Source organism: Gobius niger (genome assembly GCF_951799975.1).
Source record: "Gobius niger genome assembly, chromosome: 23".
Taxonomy (NCBI): Eukaryota; Metazoa; Chordata; class Actinopteri; order Gobiiformes; family Gobiidae; genus Gobius; species Gobius niger.
Genome location: NC_136874.1, coordinates 746441 through 767978, shown reverse-complemented (window position 1 = coordinate 767978; position 21538 = coordinate 746441). Strand labels below are relative to the sequence as shown.

Below are 21538 nucleotides of genomic sequence, written 5' to 3'. Positions count from 1 at the left end.
TGTGTTAGCATATTAGCTTGTGTGTTAGCATATTAGCATGTGTGTTAGCATATTAGCTTGTGTGTTAGCATATTAGCATGTGTGTTAGCATATTAGCATGTGTGTGTTAGCATGTGTGTTAGCATATTAGCATGTGTGTGTTAGCATATTAGCATGTGTGTTAGCATATTAGCATGTGTGTTAGCATATTAGCATGTGTGTTAGCATATTAGCATGTGTGTTAGCATATTAGCATGTGTGTTAGCATATTAGCATGTGTGTTAGCCATTTATGAAGCTGTGTTGCAGATGTCAACTCCGTATAACTGCATCGTGGAGTGACTTCACTTATTGCTGTTTATTTATATTACGGTAAAGTATGTGCGGAGAGAGGGGGCGGAGTTAACTGAATCGAAGCGTTTTGTCTTCCGGGTTTGAAAAATACCTCCAGAAAACACTTATATTTATCACAATAATGAGTGCTCCATAGTGGTAGAGGTACAATATATCATATACATGCCTATACTTAACTTTGGAATGGCCAAAATAGCAGGATACAGATCCTTTAACAGATTATAACTTTCTCCTGGATGTCTCTGTCTCTCCTTCCTTCACAGTTGGAAAAGTTCTGCAGATTTTAGTCTCAGTTTGTGTCTTATTATGGACTATTATGGACTTCTGCTTGAGTTTTAGCCTCAGTTTAGTCACAGAAACACGAGTTTAGAACAAAGCGACCCTGAGCTCAGGCTGGAAACGCCCAGTCCGTCCCTGCCGCTCCTGCCGCCCTGACCGCGCGTCCCAGTGGCGCCTTTTGTTTTGTAAATCCGCAGCGTTGAGATCCTGCCGCTCTTATTGCGAAGGCGCGCGCCGGACGCGCTTCGTGCCGTGTTTGTCGCCCACTTTCCGCCGCATCCTCCACATCCTCCATCCACAGCGTCGGAACATGGCGGCGACTGGATAACGGCCGCGCGATGAACACGGACAGCTGCTGAGGACGCGCACCACCGACGCGAGCGGCACAGCGAAGCGGCGCAGCGACCTCTCCCCGGCCCCCGGGCCCCTCCAGCGTCGCCATGAGGGGACACTCCGCCGCCGCTGCCCCCCCCGAGGGCTGCTAAACCGCGGCGACGAGGCTGCGCAGAGGCGGGCCCCAGCGCTCAGCCATGGGACGCGGGCTGGAGGAGGCTGCGGCCCACGCTCCGCTGAACGGGAATCTCCGCTGAACGCGAGGCGACGCGCAGGCCTTTCACCCCCACGACGTCGATGACTGTTGCGGCAGCAGAGGAGCCCCCGCGGTGGAGTCGGCCCGTTCCCGAAATATGACCCAGGGAGCCGGGACGTGTTGGCAGCACGAAGATGTCGACGGCTTCCCCCCAATCTGGATAGAGCCCCCGCGCTACAGCAGCCTCCCCGAGCCTCCCCCTCCGCCCTGCCCGCCCTGCGCGCTGACCGAGCGATGCCGACTGTCCTGGGCTTCCGTGGCGCTGCTGCTCGCGCTGCTCTCTGACCACCTGTGGTTCCGCGCTGAGGCCAAAGCGGCGCCGCAGAAGGAGCCGCGCGCCGTGTTCATGGACAACTCCTCCACCCCGCTGTGCGACAGGTTCGAGGACAGCTACGAGGACGAGGAGCTGTCAAAGAACTCCTTCACCTTCTCGGACGTGGAGCACTTGTGTGGGAACATTTCTGACCGGGCCGGCCGTGGCACGTGGGCCGTGAACGTCAGCAGCCTGTACCTGTCGTTTTGTAGCGCGTACTCGCTCCTGGAGCTGCTGCGCGGCGCGTCGCGTCCGGACCGCCTGAACTGCAGCCTGGCGGCGCTGCACGAGGGCCCCGACGGCACGTGCGGCGCGTGCGTGGCGGCGTATCAGCGCTACGACCTGCACGCGCTCGAGAAGTACGAGGAGTTCGAGGCGCTCGCGCTCAAGTACGAACCGGGGCCGTACTCGGTGCGCACGTGCATGGACCAGTGCAAGGTGAGTGCAGGAAAAGTACTTATACTGGAGTAAAAGTACTTGTACTGGAGTAAAACTACTAATACTGGAGTAAAACTACTTGTACTGGAGTAAAAGTACTTATACTGGAGTAAAAGTACTTATACTGGAGTAAAAGTACATGGACCAGTGCAAGGTGAGTGCAGGAAAAGTACTTACACTGGAGTAAAAGTACTTGTACTGGAGTAAAACTACTTATACTGGAGTAAAAGTACTTATACTGGAGTAAAAGTACTTATACTGGAGTAAAAGTACTAATACTGGAGTAAAAGTACTTATACTGGAGTAAAAGTACTTATACTGGAGTAAAAGTACTAATACTGGAGTAAAAGTACTTATACTGGAGTAAAAGTACTAATACTGGAGTAAAACTACTTATACTGGAGTAAAAGTACATGGACCAGTGCAAGGTGAGTGCAGTAAAAGTACTTATACTGGAGTAAAAGTACTTGTACTGGAGTAAAACTACTTATACTGGAGTAAAAGTACTAATACTGGAGTAAAAGTACTTATACTGGAGTAAAACTACTTATACTGGAGTAAAACTACTTATACTGGAGTAAAAGTACATGGACCAGTGCAAGGTGAGTGCAGTAAAAGTACTTATACTGGAGTAAAAGTACTTGTACTGGAGTAAAACTACTTATACTGGAGTAAAAGTACTAATACTGGAGTAAAAGTACTTATACTGGAGTAAAACTACTTATACTGGAGTAAAACTACTTATACTGGAGTAAAAGTACCTATACTGGAGTAAAAGTACTTGTACTGGAGTAAAAGTACTTGTACTGGAGTAAAAGTACTTATACTGGAGTAAAAGTACATGGACCAGTGCAAGGTGAGTGCAGTAAAAGTACTTATACTGGAGTAAAAGTACTAATACTGGAGTAAAAGTACTTATACTGGAGTAAAAGTACATGGACCAGTGCAAGGTGAGTGCAGTAAAAGTACTTATACTGGAGTAAAAGTACTTATACTGGAGTAAAAGTACTAATACTGGAGTAAAAGTACTTATACTGGAGTAAAAGTACTAATACTGGAGTAAAAGTACTTATAGTGGAGTAAAAGTACAGATACTGCAGTAACAGGGCTGCTCATACTGCAGTAAAAGTATTTATTGTGGAGTAAAAGGATATTTCTGCTCAGATATTACTTCAACAAAAGTAAAAGTCGCTGTGTCAAATGACTGAAGTGAAAGTACTGAAGTATTTGTACGTGTTTACCCGCTGACCCACCGCCGGCTTTACCCAAATCTAAAGCTTGGACTGGAGCCTCGAGGCCAGAGTGACGCCTCATTTGAAAGCTAAGACCCACAAACCTGACTGAGACGTTGTTGTTGTGTCTTCATAGTTTTTGTTGCTTTTTTCATCACTTTGTCCTTTGTTTTTGTCGCTCGTTTTTTACGTTTTTCAGCCTCGTTTTCTTCGAAGTTTTGACGCTGAAATCAAAACATAATGTTTTTAAAGCTCTGGACCCGGGACTCAAACGAACATGTGACCTGGTCCTGACCTCTGACCTCCATGTGGGACCCGGGACTCAAACGTACATGTGACTTGGTCCTGACCTCTGACCTCTGTGACCTGGTCCTGACCTCTGACCTCCATGTGGGACCCGGGACTCAGACGTACATGTGACCTGGTCCTGACCTCTGACCTCCATGTATGACCCGGGACTCAGACGTACATGTGACCTGGTCCTGACCTCTGACCTCCATGTGGGACCCGGGACTCAGACGTACATGTGACCTGGTCCTGACCTCTGACCTCCATGTATGACCCGGGACTCAGACGTACATGTGACCTGGTCCTGACCTCTGACCTCCATGTATGACCCGGGACTCAGACGTACATGTGACCTGGTCCTGACCTCTGACCTCCATGTGGGACCCGGGACTCAGACGTACATGTGACCTGGTCCTGACCTCTGACCTCCATGTGGGACCCGGGACTCAGACGTACATGTGACCTGGTCCTGACCTCTGACCTCCATGTATGACCCGGGACTCAGACGTACATGTGACCTGGTCCTGACCTCTGACCTCCATGTATGACCCGGGACTCAGACGTACATGTGACCTGGTCCTGACCTCTGACCTCCATGTGGGACCCGGGACTCAGACGTACATGTGACCTGGTCCTGACCTCTGACCTCCATGTGGGACCCGGGACTCAGACGTACATGTGACCTGGTCCTGACCTCTGACCTCCATGTGGGACCCGGGACTCAGACGTACATGTGACCTGGTCCTGACCTCTGACCTCCATGTGGGACCCGGGACTCAGACGTACATGTGACTTGGTCCTGACCTCTGACCTCTGTGACCTGGTCCTGACTCTGTGACCTGGTCCTGACCTCTGACCTCCATGTGTGGGATCTGATCTGTAACTTTAAGCTGAATCTTCAGGTCACCTGGTCCTGTTTTTATGTTGCTTCTGTTTTCAGAGTCGGATGAGCTTCTTCTCACTTTAAGCAGCTTTAAAACTCAGACGCTTCAGATGAAGTTTCAAAACTTTGACGGACGAAAGTCAGATCGATGTCAGGTTGAAATGTTTCGTCTTAGTTTTGGTTCTTTATAATTCAGGACCATTTTAGACTCATTTTGGGAAGAATTTGGAGTCGTTCTTTGTCTATGTTTCACGGAAGCCACTGAGCTGGAATGTTCTCCTAAACGTCTGACAAAAAAAACAGCCCAAACTCTCTCTTTAAACTCTCTCGCAGTCCCTCAGACCCTCAGACCCTCAGACCCTCAGACCCTCAGACCCTCAGTCCCTCAGTCCCTCAGACCCTCAGACCCTCAGACCCTCAGTCCCTCAGTCCCTCAGTCCCTCAGTCCCTCAGTCCCTCAGACCCTCAGACCCTCAGTCCCTCAGTCCCTCAGTCCCTCAGACCTTCAGTCCCTCAGACCCTCAGTCCCTCAGTCCCTCAGACCCTCAGACCCTCAGTCCCTCAGTCCCTCAGTCCCTCAGTCCCTCAGTCCCTCAGTCCCTCAGTCCCTCAGTCCCTCAGTCCCTCAGACCCTCAGTCCCTCAGTCCCTCAGTCCCTCAGTCCCTCAGTCCCTCAGTCCCTCAGACCTTCAGTCCCTCAGACCCTCAGTCCCTCAGTCCCTCAGTCCCTCAGACCCTCAGTCCCTCAGTCCCTCAGTCCCTCAGTCCCTCAGTCCCTCAGTCCCTCAGTCCCTCAGTCCCTCAGACCCTCAGTCCCTCAGTCCCTCAGTCCCTCAGACCCTCAGTCCCTCAGACCCTCAGTCCCTCAGTCCCTCAGTCCCTCAGACCCTCAGACCCTCAGTCCCTCAGTCCCTCAGTCCCTCAGTCCCTCAGTCCCTCAGACCCTCAGTCCCTCAGACCCTCAGTCCCTCAGTCCCTCAGTCCCTCAGTCCCTCAGTCCCTCAGTCCCTCAGTCCTTCAGTCCCTCAGTCCCTCAGACCCTCAGTCCTTCAGTCCCTCAGTCCCTCAGACCCTCAGACCCTCAGACCCTCAGTCCCTCAGACCCTCAGTCCCTCAGTCCTTCAGTCCCTCAGTCCCTCAGTCCCTCAGACCCTCAGTCCCTCAGTCCCTCAGTCCCTCAGTCCCTCAGTCCCTCAGACCCTCAGTCCCTCAGTCCCTCAGACCCTCAGTCCCTCAGTCCCTCAGTCCCTCAGTCCCTCAGTCCCTCAGTCCCTCAGTCCCTCAGACCCTCAGACCCTCAGACCCTCAGTCCCTCAGACCCTCAGTCCCTCAGTCCTTCAGTCCCTCAGTCCCTCAGTCCCTCAGACCCTCAGTCCCTCAGTCCTTCAGTCCCTCAGTCCCTCAGTCCCTCAGTCCCTCAGTCCCTCAGTCCCTCAGTCCCTCAGACCCTCAGACCCTCAGTCCCTCAGACCCTCAGTCCCTCAGTCCCTCAGTCCCTCAGTCCCTCAGTCCCTCAGACCCTCAGACCCTCAGTCCCTCAGACCCTCAGACCCTCAGTCAGACCCTCAGACCCTCAGACCCTCAGTCCCTCAGTCCCTCAGACCCTCAGTCCTTCAGTCCCTCAGACCCTCAGACCCTCAGTCAGACCCTCAGACCCTCAGACCCTCAGTCCCTCAGTCCCTCAGACCCTCAGTCCTTCAGTCCCTCAGACCCTCAGTCCCTCAGACCCTCAGACCCTCAGACCCTCAGTCAGACCCTCAGACCCTCAGACCCTCAGTCCCTCAGTCCCTCAGACCCTCAGTCCTTCAGTCCCTCAGACCCTCAGACCCTCAGTCCCTCAGTCCCTCAGTCCCTCAGACCCTCAGACCCTCAGTCCTTCAGTCCCTCAGTCCCTCAGTCCCTCAGACCCTCAGTCCTTCAGTCCCTCAGTCTCTCAGTCTCTCAGTCCCTCAGACCCTCAGACCCTCAGTCCCTCAGACCCTCAGTCCCTCAGACCCTCAGTCCCTCAGACCCTCAGTCCCTCAGTCCCTCAGTCCCTCAGTCCCTCAGTCCCTCAGACCCTCAGTCCCTCAGTCCCTCAGACCCTCAGTCCCTCAGTCCCTCAGACCCTCAGTCCCTCAGACCCTCAGACCCTCAGACCCTCAGACCCTCAGACCCTCAGTCCCTCAGACCCTCAGTCCCTCAGACCCTCAGTCCCTCAGTCTCTCAGTCCCTCAGTCCCTCAGTCCCTCAGACCCTCAGTCCCTCAGTCCCTCAGACCCTCAGTCCCTCAGACCCTCAGTCCCTCAGTCCCTCAGACCCTCAGTCCCTCAGTCTCTCAGTCCCTCAGTCCCTCAGTCCCTCAGACCCTCAGTCCCTCAGTCCCTCAGACCCTCAGTCCCTCAGACCCTCAGTCCCTCAGTCTCTCAGTCTCTCAGTCCCTCAGTCCCTCAGTCCCTCAGACCCTCAGACCCTCAGACCCTCAGTCCCTCAGTCCCTCAGACCCTCAGACCCTCAGACCCTCAGACCCTCAGTCCCTCAGACCCTCAGTCCCTCAGACCCTCAGTCCCTCAGTCTCTCAGTCCCTCAGTCCCTCAGTCCCTCAGTCCCTCAGACCCTCAGACCCTCAGACCCTCAGTCCCTCAGTCCCTCAGACCCTCAGACCCTCAGACCCTCAGACCCTCAGTCCCTCAGACCCTCAGTCCCTCAGTCCCTCAGTCCCTCAGACCCTCAGTCCCTCAGACCCTCAGACCCTCAGTCCCTCAGACCCTCAGTCCCTCAGTCCCTCAGTCCCTCAGACCCTCAGTCCCTCAGTCCCTCAGTCCCTCAGTCCCTCAGTCCCTCAGTCCTTCAGTCCCTCAGTCCCTCAGACCCTCAGTCCTTCAGTCCCTCAGTCCCTCAGACCCTCAGACCCTCAGTCCCTCAGACCCTCAGACCCTCAGACCCTCAGTCCCTCAGACCCTCAGACCCTCAGACCCTCAGACCCTCAGTCCCTCAGTCCCTCAGACCCTCAGACCCTCAGACCCTCAGTCCCTCAGACCCTCAGTCCCTCAGTCCCTCAGTCCCTCAGACCCTCAGTCCCTCAGACCCTCAGTCCCTCAGTCCCTCAGACCCTCAGTCCCTCAGTCCCTCAGTCCCTCAGACCCTCAGTCCCTCAGACCCTCAGTCCCTCAGTCCCTCAGTCCCTCAGTCCCTCAGTCCCTCAGACCCTCAGTCCCTCAGTCCCTCAGTCCCTCAGACCCTCAGTCCCTCAGACCCTCAGTCCCTCAGTCCCTCAGTCCCTCAGTCCCTCAGTCCCTCAGACCCTCAGTCCCTCAGTCCCTCAGACCCTCAGACCCTCAGACCCTCAGTCCTTCAGTCCTTCAGTCCCTCAGACCCTCAGTCCCTCAGTCCTTCAGACCCTCAGTCCCTCAGTCCCTCAGACCCTCAGACCCTCAGTCCCTCAGACCCTCAGTCCCTCAGACCCTCAGACCCTCAGTCCCTCAGTCCCTCAGACTCTCAGACCCTCAGACCCTCAGTCCCTCAGACTCTCAGTCCCTCAGACCCTCAGACCCTCAGACCCTCAGTCCCTCAGTCCCTCAGTCCCTCAGTCCCTCAGTCCCTCAGACCCTCAGTCCCTCAGACCCTCAGACCCTCAGACCCTCAGTCCCTCAGTCCCTCAGACCCTCAGACCCTCAGTCCCTCAGTCCCTCAGACTCTCAGTCCCTCAGTCCCTCAGACCCTCAGACCCTCAGACCCTCAGTCCCTCAGTCCCTCAGACCCTCAGACCCTCAGACCCTCAGTCCTTTAGTCCCTCAGACCCTCAGTCCCTCAGACCCTCAGTCCCTCAGTCCCTCAGACCCTCAGTCCCTCAGTCCCTCAGTCCCTCAGACCCTCAGTCCCTCAGTCCCTCAGTCCCTCAGTCCCTCAGACCCTCAGTCCCTCAGTCCCTCAGTCCCTCAGTCCCTCAGACCCTCAGTCCCTCAGTCCCTCAGTCCCTCAGTCCCTCAGACTCTCAGACCCTCAGACCCTCAGTCCCTCAGACCCTCAGACCCTCAGACCCTCAGTCCCTCAGTCCCTCAGTCCCTCAGTCCCTCAGACCCTCAGACCCTCAGACCCTCAGTCCCTCAGTCCCTCAGTCCCTCAGTCCCTCAGTCCCTCAGACCCTCAGTCCCTCAGACCCTCAGACCCTCAGACCCTCAGTCCCTCAGTCCCTCAGACCCTCAGTCCCTCAGACCCTCAGACCCTCAGTCCCTCAGACCCTCAGTCCCACAGTCCCTCAGTCCCTCAGCTCAGTCCCACAGTCCCTCAGTCTCTCAGTCCCTCAGTCCCTCAGTCCCTCAGTCCTTCAGTCCCTCAGTCCCTCAGACCCTCAGACCCTCAGACCCTCAGACCCTCAGACCCTCAGTCCCTCAGACCCTCAGACCCTCAGTCCCTCAGTCCCTCAGACCCTCAGACCCTCAGTCCCTCAGTCCCTCAGTCCCTCAGTCCTTCAGACCCTCAGTCCCTCAGTCCCTCAGTCCCTCAGACCCTCAGTCCCTCAGTCCCTCAGTCCCTCAGTCCCTCAGCTCAGTCCCACAGTCCCTCAGTCTCTCAGTCCCTCAGTCCCTCAGTCCCTCAGTCCCTCAGTCCCTCAGTCCCTCAGACCCTCAGACCCTCAGACCCTCAGACCCTCAGTCCCTCAGACCCTCAGACCCTCAGACCCTCAGTCCCTCAGTCCCTCAGACCCTCAGACCCTCAGTCCCTCAGACCCTCAGTCCCTCAGTCCCTCAGACCCTCAGTCCCTCAGTCCCTCAGTCCCTCAGACCCTCAGACCCTCAGTCCTTCAGTCCCTCAGTCCTTCAGTCCCTCAGTCCCTCAGTCCCTCAGTCCCTCAGACCCTCAGTCCCTCAGACCCTCAGACCCTCAGTCTCTCAGTCCGTCAGACCCTCAGTCCCTCAGTCCCTCAGTACTTCAGTCCCTCAGTCCCTCAGTCCCTCAGTCCCTCAGTCCCTCAGACCCTCAGTCCCTCAGTCCCTCAGACCCTCAGTCCTTCAGACCCTCAGTCCCTCAGACCCTCAGACCTGTATTAGACCTGCTGCTGTAAGAACTGTTTGCGTTGGTGCAGATGGAGCGGACGATGTGGCTCTTGAGCTGGAGAGGCTTTTCCGGAGCTAATGTCCCGTAAAAACAGGCGAGAGGACGGGGGGGGGGCAAGAGGGGGGGGGGGGGCGAGAGGGGGGGGGGGGGCGAGAGGAGGGGGGGGGGAGTGTTTGCAAACGTTTGGCCCCGTGACCTGGATCTGCCATGTGGAGCGGCCTCTGCAGGGCCAGAGCGGGACTGAGTCTGCAAGATATTCTCATTTTCTATGGAGAGATTATCTACAGGGCCGAGGGAGGGGGGCGAGAGGGGGGGGGGGGGCGAGGGAGGGGGGGGCGAGGGGGGGATATTTAGATATTTAAAAAAGAAGGAGAAACTATAATGTACAGATTTTTCTCACTCAGAACAAGCTGATTCAAAAAACAGTTTTGTCTCAAAGGGCAAAGAATCTTGATATTTGTCACATTTCTGTTGCTAATTTGATGTTTTTTAAGCCTGTAGATTTGGGTAAAGCCAAACTGGAGACACTGGGATCATGTGGGGGTTAAGAGGTTAAGTCTCACAGTAAAATATGAAACACTCTTTGATAAAAGCCCTTTATTAAAGCAGGAACGTCCCGCTCACATTGGGAGTGTCCGTCTTGGCTGGGAACCTATTGTACATGTTTTGGTGGTAGCCCTGGGCAGACACAGGGTGAACACTCAGACCTGCTGTAAACGCGCTCTCCTCGGTGACTCTCTCCGTGGTGCTGAAGTGTCTGTGTTAAATGAGCCGTCTCTGCCAAAACAGGGGGTTTCCCGGCGCTCCGGCGCGACCCGCTCCTCCGGGTTTAAGAGGAGGAGCCGCGAGCGCGAGGAGGAAGTAATCCGCCTGTGCTTCTCTGCCTCCACCAGAGTCAGGGTCGTACGAGGCGCGCGAGGCGTGATGCGTGTGAGGCGCGGCTCCTCTCTGTGCCCGGCTGTGGGGCCTCTAACCCGGCCTCGGCAGCTGGGCCTTTGATCTGAGGAGGAGGTCAGAGGTCACTCCTGGACAAAGTGGTCAGTGGGTCTGCAGAGGAGCTGTCCATGGTCCTGGTTCTTCTGTATGAGTGAACTCTTTAGTTTAGTTGTTCATTATAATGTTGAGAATAACGGAGCTGTCCGTGGTGCTGGTTCTTCTGTACGAGGGAACTCTTTAGTTTAGTTGTTCATTATAATGTTGAGAATAACGGAGCTGTCCGTGGTGCTGAACTATTGTTGTGAGACGCTGTAGGTGAAACATATTTATACACAGTAAACAATGACATGTGGTCATACCTTTACTGGCCATAACATGTAATACTGTAATATGTAAATATATTTAGATCTGGACAAACAGACACATTGTTTTCATGTTAGAGCAAAGGAGGAAACTTTGAGACACATTTACAGGTAAATAATCCATCTTTATGTGTAAGAAGGAGAGTCAGGCCTTCATTGAGTGACAGCTCCAGTTCAGCTTTACCCAAATCTAGAAGGTTACAGCCTCTGGGCCAGTGTCGCGCCTCATTTGAAAGCTAAGACCTACAAATCTGAGCTCAGCTCCTTCATCACTTTTTCATTGTGTTTTTGTGGCTCTTTTGAAGCTTTTAGATTAGGGTAAAGCCACACGCGCTCGGTGAAGGCGGAGCTTAAGTTTGAGTCTGGTTTTGGTCCCGTAAACAGGAGACTCGTGAGGCTGGTCACAGGTTGGACTCCCCTGGTCACAGGTTGGACTCCCCTGGTCACAGGTTGGACTCCCCTGGTCACAGGTTGGACTCCCCTGGTCACAGGTTGGACTCCCCTGGTCACAGGTTGGACTCCCCTGGTCACAGGTTGGACTCCCCTGGTCACAGGTTGGACTCCCCTGGTCACAGGTTCACAGGTTGGACTCCCCTGGTCACAGGTTGGACTCCCTGGTCACAGGTTGGACTCCCCTGGTCACAGGTTGGACTCCCTGGTCACAGGTTGGACTCCCCTGGTCACAGGTTCACAGGTTGGACTCCCCTGGTCACAGGTTGGACTCCCCTGGTCACAGGTTGGACTCCCTGGTCACAGGTTGGACTCCCTGGTCACAGGTTGGTCACAGGTTCACAGGTTGGACTCCCCTGGTCACAGGTTGGACTCCCCTGGTCACAGGTTGGACTCCCTGGTCACAGGTTGGACTCCCCTGGTCACAGGTTGGACTCCCCTGGTCACAGGTTGGTCATAGGTTGGACTCCCCTGGTCACAGGTTGGACTCCCTGGTCACAGGTTGGACTCCCTGGTCACAGGTTGGACTCCCCTGGTCACAGGTTGGACTCCCTGGTCACAGGTTGGACTCCCCTGGTCACAGGTTGGTCACAGGTTCACAGGTTGGACTCCCCTGGTCACAGGTTGGACTCCCTGGTCACAGGTTGGACTCCCCTGGTCACAGGTTGGTCACAGGTTCACAGGTTGGACTCCCTGGTCACAGGTTGGACTCCCTGGTCACAGGTTGGACTCCTCTGGTCACAGGTTGGACTCCCCTGGTCACAGGTTCACAGGTTGGACTCCCTGGTCACAGGTTGGACTCCCCTGGTCACAGGTTGGACTCCCCTGGTCACAGGTTGGACTCCCCTGGTCACAGGTTGGACTCCCTGGTCACAGGTTGGACTCCCCTGGTCACAGGTTGGACTCCCCTGGTCACAGGTTGGTCACAGGTTCACAGGTTGGACTCCCCTGGTCATTGGTTGGACTCCCCTGGTCACAGGTTGGACTCCCCTGGTCATTGGTTGGACTCCCCTGGTCACAGGTTCGACTCCCCTGGTCACAGGTTGGACTCCCCTGGTCATTGGTTGGACTCCCCTGGTCACAGGTTGGACTCCCCTGGTCATTGGTTGGACTCCCCTGGTCACAGGTTGGACTCCCCTGGTCATTGGTTGGACTCCCCTGGTCACAGGTTGGACTCCCCTGGTCACAGGTTGGACTCCCCTGGTCACAGGTTGGACTCCCCTGGTCACAGGTTGGACTCCCCTGGTCACAGGTTGGACTCCCTGGTCACAGGTTGGACTCCCCTGGTCACAGGTTGGACTCCCCTGGTCACAGGTTGGACTCCCTGGTCACAGGTTGGACTCCCCTGGTCACAGGTTGGACTCCCCTGGTCACAGGTTGGACTCCCCTGGTCACAGGTTGGACTCCCCTGGTCACAGGTTGGACTCCCTGGTCACAGGTTGGTCACAGGTTCACAGGTTGGACTCCCCTGGTCACAGGTTGGAGTCCCCTGGTCACAGGTTGGACTCCCTGGTCACAGGTTGGACTCCCCTGGTCACAGGTTGGACTCCCCTGGTCACAGGTTCGACTCCCTGGTCACAGGTTGGACTCCCCTGGTCACAGGTTCGACTCCCCTGGTCACAGGTTGGACTCCCCTGGTCACAGGTTCGACTCCCTGGTCACAGGTTGGACTCCCCTGGTCACAGGTTCACCTCCCTGGTCACAGGTTGGACTCCCTGGTCACAGGTTGGACTCCCCTGGTCACAGGTTGGACTCCCCTGGTCACAGGTTGGACTCCCCTGGTCACAGGTTCACAGGTTGGACTCCCCTGGTCACAGGTTCACCTCCCTGGTCACAGGTTGGACTCCCTGGTCACAGGTTGGACTCCCCTGGTCACAGGTTGGACTCCTCTGGTCACAGGTTGGACTCCCCTGGTCACAGGTTGGACTCCCCTGGTCACAGGTTAGACTCCCTGGTCACAGGTTGGACTCCCCTGGTCATAGGCTTGACTCCCCTGGTCACAGGTTCACCTCCCTGGTCACAGGTTGGACTCCCCTGGTCACAGGTTCGACTCCCCCGGTCACAGGTTGGACTCCCCTGGTCACAGGTTGGACTCCCCTGGTCACAGGTTGGACTCCCCTGGTCACAGGTTCGACTCCCCTGGTCACAGGTTGGACTCCCCTGGTCACAGGTTCACAGGTTGGACTCCCCTGGTCACAGGTTGGACTCCCCTGGTCACAGGTTCATAGGCTTGACTCCCCTGGTCACAGGTTGGACTCCCCTGGTCACAGGTTGGACTCCCCTGGTCACAGGTTGGACTCCCCTGGTCACAGGTTGGACTCCCCTGGTCACAGGTTGGACTCCCTGGTCACAGGTTGGAGTCCCTGGTCACAGGTTGGACTCCTCTGGTCACAGGTTGGACTCCCCTGGTCACAGGTTGGACTCCCCTGGTCACAGGTTCACAGGTTGGACTCCCTGGTCACAGGTTGGACTCCCCTGGTCACAGGTTGGACTCCCCTGGTCACAGGTTGGACTCCCCTGGTCACAGGTTGGACTCCCCTGGTCACAGGTTGGACTCCCCTGGTCACAGGTTGGACTCCCCTGGTCACAGGTTGGACTCTCCTGGTCACAGGTTGGACTCCCCTGGTCACAGGTTGGACTCCCCTGGTCACAGGTTGGACTCCCTGGTCACAGGTTGGACTCCTCTGGTCACAGGTTGGACTCCCCTGGTCATAGGTTGGACTCCCCTGGTCACAGGTTGGACTCCCTGGTCACAGGTTGGACTCCCTGGTCACAGGTTGGACTCCCTGGTCACAGGTTGGACTCCCCTGGTCACAGGTTGGACTCCCTGGTCACAGGTTGGACTCCCCTGGTCACAGGTTGGACTCCCCTGGTCACAGGTTGGACTCCCTGGTCACAGGTTGGACTCCCTGGTCACAGGTTGGACTCCCCTGGTCACAGGTTGGATTCCCCTGGTCACAGGTTAGACTCCCCTGGTCACAGGTTAGACTCCCTGGTCACAGGTTGGTCATAGGTTGGACTCCCCTGGTCACAGGTTGGACTCCCCTGGTCACAGGTTCGACTCCCCTGGTCACAGGTTGGACTCCCCTGGTCACAGGTTGGACTCCCTGGTCACAGGTTGGACTCCCTGGTCACAGGTTGGACTCCCCTGGTCACAGGTTGGACTCCCCTGGTCACAGGTTGGACTCCCCTGGTCACAGGTTGGACTCCCCTGGTCACAGGTTGGACTCCCCTGGTCACAGGTTGGACTCCCTGGTCACAGGTTGGACTCCCCTGGTCACAGGTTGGACTCCCTGGTCACAGGTTGGACTCCCCTGGTCACAGGTTGGTCACAGGTTCACAGGTTGGACTCCCCTGGTCATTGGTTGGACTCCCCTGGTCACAGGTTGGACTCCCCTGGTCATTGGTTGGACTCCCCTGGTCACAGGTTGGACTCCCCTGGTCACAGGTTGGACTCCCCTGGTCACAGGTTGGACTCCCTGGTCACAGGTTGGTCACAGGTTCACAGGTTGGACTCCCCTGGTCACAGGTTGGTCACAGGTTCACAGGTTGGACTCCCCTGGTCACAGGTTGGACTCCCTGGTCACAGGTTGGTCACAGGTTCACAGGTTGGACTCCCCTGGTCACAGGTTGGACTCCCTGGTCACAGGTTGGACTCCCTGGTCACAGGTTGGACTCCCCTGGTCACAGGTTGGACTCCCCTGGTCACAGGTTCGACTCCCTGGTCACAGGTTGGACTCCCCTGGTCACAGGTTCGACTCCCCTGGTCACAGGTTGGACTCCCCTGGTCACAGGTTCGACTCCCTGGTCACAGGTTGGACTCCCCTGGTCACAGGTTCACCTCCCTGGTCACAGGTTGGACTCCCTGGTCACAGGTTGGACTCCCCTGGTCACAGGTTGGACTCCCCTGGTCACAGGTTGGACTCCCCTGGTCACAGGTTCACAGGTTGGACTCCCCTGGTCACAGGTTCACCTCCCTGGTCACAGGTTGGACTCCCTGGTCACAGGTTGGACTCCCCTGGTCACAGGTTGGACTCCTCTGGTCACAGGTTGGACTCCCCTGGTCACAGGTTGGACTCCCCTGGTCACAGGTTAGACTCCCTGGTCACAGGTTGGACTCCCCTGGTCACAGGTTGGACTCCCCTGGTCACAGGTTCACCTCCCTGGTCACAGGTTGGACTCCCCTGGTCACAGGTTCGACTCCCCCGGTCACAGGTTGGACTCCCCTGGTCACAGGTTGGACTCCCCTGGTCACAGGTTGGACTCCCCTGGTCACAGGTTCGACTCCCCTGGTCACAGGTTGGACTCCCCTGGTCACAGGTTCACAGGTTGGACTCCCCTGGTCACAGGTTAGACTCCCCTGGTCACAGGTTGGACTCCCCTGGTCACAGGTTGGACTCCCCTGGTCACAGGTTGGACTCCCCTGGTCACAGGTTGGACTCCCTGGTCACAGGTTGGAGTCCCTGGTCACAGGTTGGACTCCTCTGGTCACAGGTTGGACTCCCCTGGTCACAGGTTGGACTCCCCTGGTCACAGGTTCACAGGTTGGACTCCCTGGTCACAGGTTGGACTCCCCTGGTCACAGGTTGGACTCCCCTGGTCACAGGTTGGACTCCCCTGGTCACAGGTTGGACTCCCCTGGTCACAGGTTGGACTCCCCTGGTCACAGGTTGGACTCTCCTGGTCACAGGTTGGACTCCCCTGGTCACAGGTTAGACTCCCCTGGTCACAGGTTGGACTCCCCTGGTCACAGGTTAGACTCCCCTGGTCACAGGTTGGACTCCCCTGGTCACAGGTTGGACTCCCTGGTCACAGGTTGGACTCCTCTGGTCACAGGTTGGACTCCCCTGGTCATAGGTTGGACTCCCCTGGTCACAGGTTGGACTCCCTGGTCACAGGTTGGACTCCCTGGTCACAGGTTGGACTCCCTGGTCACAGGTTGGACTCCCCTGGTCACAGGTTGGACTCCCTGGTCACAGGTTGGACTCCCCTGGTCACAGGTTGGACTCCCCTGGTCACAGGTTGGACTCCCTGGTCACAGGTTGGACTCCCTGGTCACAGGTTGGACTCCCCTGGTCACTGGTTGGACTCCCCTGGTCACAGGTTGGACTCCCTGGTCACAGGTTGGACTCCCCTGGTCACAGGTTAGACTCCCCTGGTCACAGGTTGGACTCCCCTGGTCACAGGTTGGACTCCCCTGGTCACAGGTTGGAGTCCCCTGGTCACAGGTTGGACTCCCCTGGTCACAGGTTGGACTCCCTGGTCACAGGTTCGCCTCCCCTGGTCACAGGTTGGACTCCCCTGGTCACAGGTTGGACTCCCCTGGTCACAGGTTAGACTCCCCTGGTCACAGGTTGGACTCCTCTGGTCACAGGTTGGACTCCCCTGGTCACAGGTTGGACTCCCCGTCTGATGTTATTTCTGACCGTCATTACTGTGAAAAGCCATTGTCTGCCTCAGGATTACACACGTATGTAATCATCTGAGTAACACGCGTGTGGAAGGAGGCGTGTTCAAACACAGACATGAGAGGAACGTCAGAGGCTTCACGCGTGTGGAGGTCAGGGGTGAACATGGGTCCTGACCCGCTCTGTACGGCCCGGGGCCCAGCACACGGCAGCACAGTGGAGAACAGAGGCCACAGAGTCTAAACTGTCCTGATTTAGGTTTAGTTTAGGTTCACTCTTTTTAACCAGATGTCGTTGATTCTCCTTTTTCTATAATGAAGGAGCTGAGTGAGTTTATTTACAGTGTTTACAGTGTGTTCTCTCATTTGGGTAATAATGTGTCTAAAATCACGTTGAGGCCCAGAGGTTTAGTGCTGGGGGGCTGTGGGGGGGGGCGGGTTTGTATCGGAGCTTCATTCACAAGGAAAGATAAATAAATAAAGGAGGCGTTGCCGTGGAAACCACAGCCTCCCCGGCTTCCCCCGGAGAGCACGACCAGGACCGGGTCCAGGACCGGGTCCAGGACCGGGTTCAGGACCGGGTTCAGGACCGGGTCCAGGACCGGGTCCAGGACCGGGTCCAGGACCGGGTTCAGGACCGGGTCCAGGACCGGGTCCAGGACCGGGTTCAGGACCGGGTCCAGGACCGGGTCCAGGACCGGGTCCAGGACCGGGTTCAGGACCGGGTTCAGGACCGGGTCCAGGACCGGGTCCAGGACCGGGTCCAGGACCGGGTCCAGGACCGGGTTCAGGACCGGGTCCAGGACCGGGTCCAGGACCGGGTCCAGGACCGGGTCCAGGACCGGGTTCAGGACCGGGTCCAGGACCGGGTTCAGGACCGGGTCCAGGACCGGGTCCAGGACCGGGTCCAGGACCGGGTTCAGGACCGGGTCCAGGACCGGGTCCAGGACCGGGTTCAGGACCGGGTCCAGGACCGGGTCCAGGACCGGGTCCAGGACCGGGTTCAGGACCGGGTCCAGGACCGTGAATACAATGGAAAGCTCAATGGAAACCACTGAGGTTTTGTGTCACTTATGTTCCCTTGAGCGCCCCCCTGAGCCCCCCTGTAACCCTCTGCCCCCTGAACCCCCCTGTAACCCTCTGCCCCCCCTCCTCAGAGGGTGTATAAGTGGTGGCCCCCCTGTAACCCTCTGCCCCCCCTCCACAGATGGCGTATAAGTGGTGGCTGTGTGCGCAGTTCTTCCCCCGCACGGCCCCCTCCTGCCCGGACACCGTGCCCTGCGCCCAGAGCTGCCTCCAGGTCCAGCAGAGCTGCCCCTACATCCTCCCCGACAACGAGGACCTCATCCACGGGGGCAGCCCCAGCTTCATCTGCACAGGTACTGCCCCCTGCTGGCCCGCACTGGCACTGCAGCTCACACACTCACAGGTCCCGCCCACTGCAGTCACACACTCACAGGTACTGCCCCCTGCTGGCCCGCACTGGCACTGCAGCCCACACACTCACAGGTACTGCCCCCTGCTGGCCCGCACTGGCACTGCAGCTCACACACTCACAGGTCCCGCCCCCTGCAGCTCACACACTCACAGGTCCCGCCCCCTGCAGCTCACACACTCACAGGTCCTACAGATTTACACACCACTGCCCCCTCAGGTCATACGTGTAACTGCAGCCTCTATATGAAGCTGGTGCATGAGGCTCTTCAGACCTGAAGTAACAACTTTCTGAGTGACTGAGGATTTCAGAGGCAGCGGTGGAGAAGAACAGCTGAAGACACATCTTTTCAGAAAAGCTTTCGAAACAGAGCCACCGACTCGACTGCTGTTTTTATGTGTTTTTGTATTTATTGTTGTCTATTGTGATTCTTGTTTTTATCCTGGAAAGCGCTCTGGGCGCCTTCTGGTTGTTGTTGGGCGCTACACAAATAAATTTTGATTGATTGATTGAAGAACAGCTCTGAGCTCGTTCTACACAAACAAAGCCACAAAAACACGACTAAAAAGTGATAAAAAAATCAACCAGAAAGCCATGAAAGTAACTCACAGTATGTGGACGTGGTAGAATCCTCCATGAGCTCCAGCAGCTCCACACCTGACACTAATGACGCTCCTCTAAAGTGAACGGGCCAGGGACATGCTGTATTCACTCACAGATAACGCTCTCTCTCCTCCAGGGCTGGGACCAGGGCTGGGGGCGGGGCTGGAGGCGGGGCTGGGGGCGGGGCTCAGGGCGGGGCCAGGGACATGCTGTATTCACTCACAGATAACACTCTCTCTCCCCCAGGGCTGGGACCAGGGCTGGGGGCGGGGCTGGGGGCGGGGCCGGGGCTGGGACTCAGGGCTGGGGGCGGGGCTGGGGCTCAGGGCGGGGGCGGGGACATGCTGTATTCACTCACAGATAATGCTCTCTCTCCCCCAGGGCTGATGTCCAGGGCGGGGCTGGGGGCGGGGCTGGGGGCGGGGCCAGGGACATGCTGTATTCACTCACAGATAATAGGTGTGTTTGAGATGAGCCAGACGGACGCAGTTTTGACAGCCGACTGCAGACGCACGGTGCCGGTTAGATTTCTGTCCGACTTGCTCCAGACGGGCTCTGATGTCACGGGCACGTGGGGCACGGAAAGATCGTGAGACCCCAACGAGAGCAGCCGACTTGATCAGCCGCTGCATCTCTCCAGAGGCAACTGCAGGGGCTCCACGGCCCCGTGCATGATGGGAAAACGCCCACCTGTCCGCGGCTCACGCGCAGGGGATTGGATACGAGTCTGCTGTGATCAGAAACGTGCTCCTCGCCCCCTCCCCTCTCTCCTCTTTAGATCTAAACAAATAAACTATGAGTGAAACTATTCAAGTTATGCATCGCCCCCTAAAATAGAGCTCATGTTTGATGCTTTTCAGAACAAACTAATTATTTAAAAGGACGTATTTTATCTCACAAACTTGAACAAACAAACAAATGGTAAAGTTTCCTCTGATGAAGAATGATGTCTCTGGAGTAAAGGAAACAGAGCAGGAGGTGAATGACTTTTTATTTAGGATAAACTTTAAATGAACGCGATATCTGAACGAGACGCTGCGTGATCTGAGGCCTCTCTCGTTGTTCTCTGCATGTGGAGGGTCGGATTGAATTCAGACTTTTTTTCTCCGCCCCCGTTGCGCCGGCTACTCTCGCCGATCATCCAGGCGAGCCGCAGCGGCATCTTAAACACACCTAGTGCTCTCTCTCCCCCAGGGCTGATGTCCAGGGCGGGGCTGGGGGCGGGGCTGGGGGCGGGGCCAGGGACATGCTGTATTCACTCACAGATAACGCTCTCTCTCCTCCAGGGCTGGGGCGGGGCTGGAGGCGGGGCCGGGGGCGGGGTTGGGGGCGGGGCTGTGGCCAGGGACATGCTGTATTCACTCACAGGTAACGCTCTCTCTCCCCCAGGGCTGATGTCCGGGGCTGGAGGCGGGGCTGGGGGCGGGGCTGGGGGCGGGGCCAGGGACATGCTGTATTCACTCACAGGTAACGCTCTCTCTCCCCCAGGGCTGATGTCCGGGGCGGGGCTGGGGGCGGGGCTGGAGGCGGGGCTCAGGGCGGGGCCGGGGACATGCTGTATTCACTCACAGGTAACGCTCTCTCTCCCCCAGGGCTGGAGGCGGGGCCGGGGTTGGGGGCGGGGCTGGGGGCGGGGCCGGGGACATGCTGTATTCACTCACAGGTAACGCTCTCTCTCCCCCAGGGCTGGAGGCGGGGCCGGGGTTGGGGGCGGGGCTGGGGGCGGGGCCAGGGACATGCTGTATTTACTCACAGGTAACGCTCTCTCTCCCCCAGGGCTGGGACCGGGGCTGGAGGCGGGGCTGGGGGCGGGGCTGGGGGCGGGGCCGGGGACATGCTGTATTCACTCACAGATAACGCTCTCTCTCCCCCAGGGCTGATGTCCGGCGCCGTGTTCGACAGCGAGGCGCGCTGCTGTGACGTGCGATGGGACCCCCCCTCCCCGTCCCCGCCCCCCCCACACGGGACACTGCAAAGGACTGCCTCTCCCTCCTCCTGTCAGCGGCAGCAGCAGCAGCAGGGGGCGCCCGTGAGCTCCTCCTCCTCCGCGCCGTGCCCCCGCCTCAAACTCTGCCCCCTGCTGGCCCTGGTGCTGCTGCACACGGCCCTGCTCCTCTCCTCCCACAATGCAACGCTGTCGGACGAGGGCTCTTCGAACGAGGACTGAGGAGACAGAGCTTCACACGGATTTTACAGAAACTCCACAAAGGGCGGAGGAGACGAGTCTGAACAGGAAGTGGAGCGTTTAAAGGGACGGCGCGCGGTCTGAGCGGAGCGCGGGGCGAGGGGGGGGCGAGGGGGGGGACGAGGGGGGGGGCGGAGAGTTCACGTCCGAATCTAAACAGGGCTAAACACAAGTTTCTCTCACGACTCGGGCGCTGCAGGTCAAAACACGGGTCTGTGACAAACAGACGCTTCCAAATATGGTCATTTCCTCAGAGACAGAGGCGCATGTGCAGGGCCGGCTTCAGATGTTTCATATAAACAGATACAAGTGTTGATGCTGTGGGTCCAGACGCAGCGTCACAGGAAGTGTTTGTTTCAGCTGGAAAAGAAAAAAGGTTTTTTTTGCCCAATTAAAAAATAAAAAATAAATCACATTTTTTGCCCCATTTTCCCCCAATTTATTCTCGTTTTCTCAATTTTTTCCCCTATTTTTTGCTCATTTTTTATTACTAATATTTTCCAAACTACCCCCCATTTTTACCAATTTATTCCCTATTTTTCCCTATTTTTTCCTAATTGCTCCCATTTTTTATATTTTTTTCTGCACTTTTTTGTTGTTGCCATTTTTAACAAAATTTTTCCCTATTTTATTTTTTTGGTAGATTTTTTAAAACTTTTTTTTGCCACAATTTTCCCCAAATTATTCCAGTTTTTAACAATTTATTCCCATTTTTTTTAATATTACAAATATTGTCCCAATTTTTCCCCATTTAATTTTTATTTACATT

The 21538-nt window shown here is 56.7% G+C and overlaps 1 protein-coding gene across 1 annotated transcript; it reads left to right on the top strand.

Moving 5' to 3' along the window:
• Positions 1–871: 871 nt before the first annotated feature.
• LOC306981868 (NALCN channel auxiliary factor 1-like) lies at positions 872–20751 on the top strand (the record flags this gene model as incomplete). The annotated part of the gene is made up of 3 exons (XM_079581594.1): positions 872–1951; positions 17754–17925; positions 20459–20751. Exons 1-3 carry the CDS (start codon positions 1298–1300, stop codon positions 20749–20751), a joined length of 1119 nt encoding a protein of 372 aa, XP_079437720.1. The 5' UTR covers positions 872–1297.
• Positions 20752–21538: the final 787 nt, after the last annotated feature.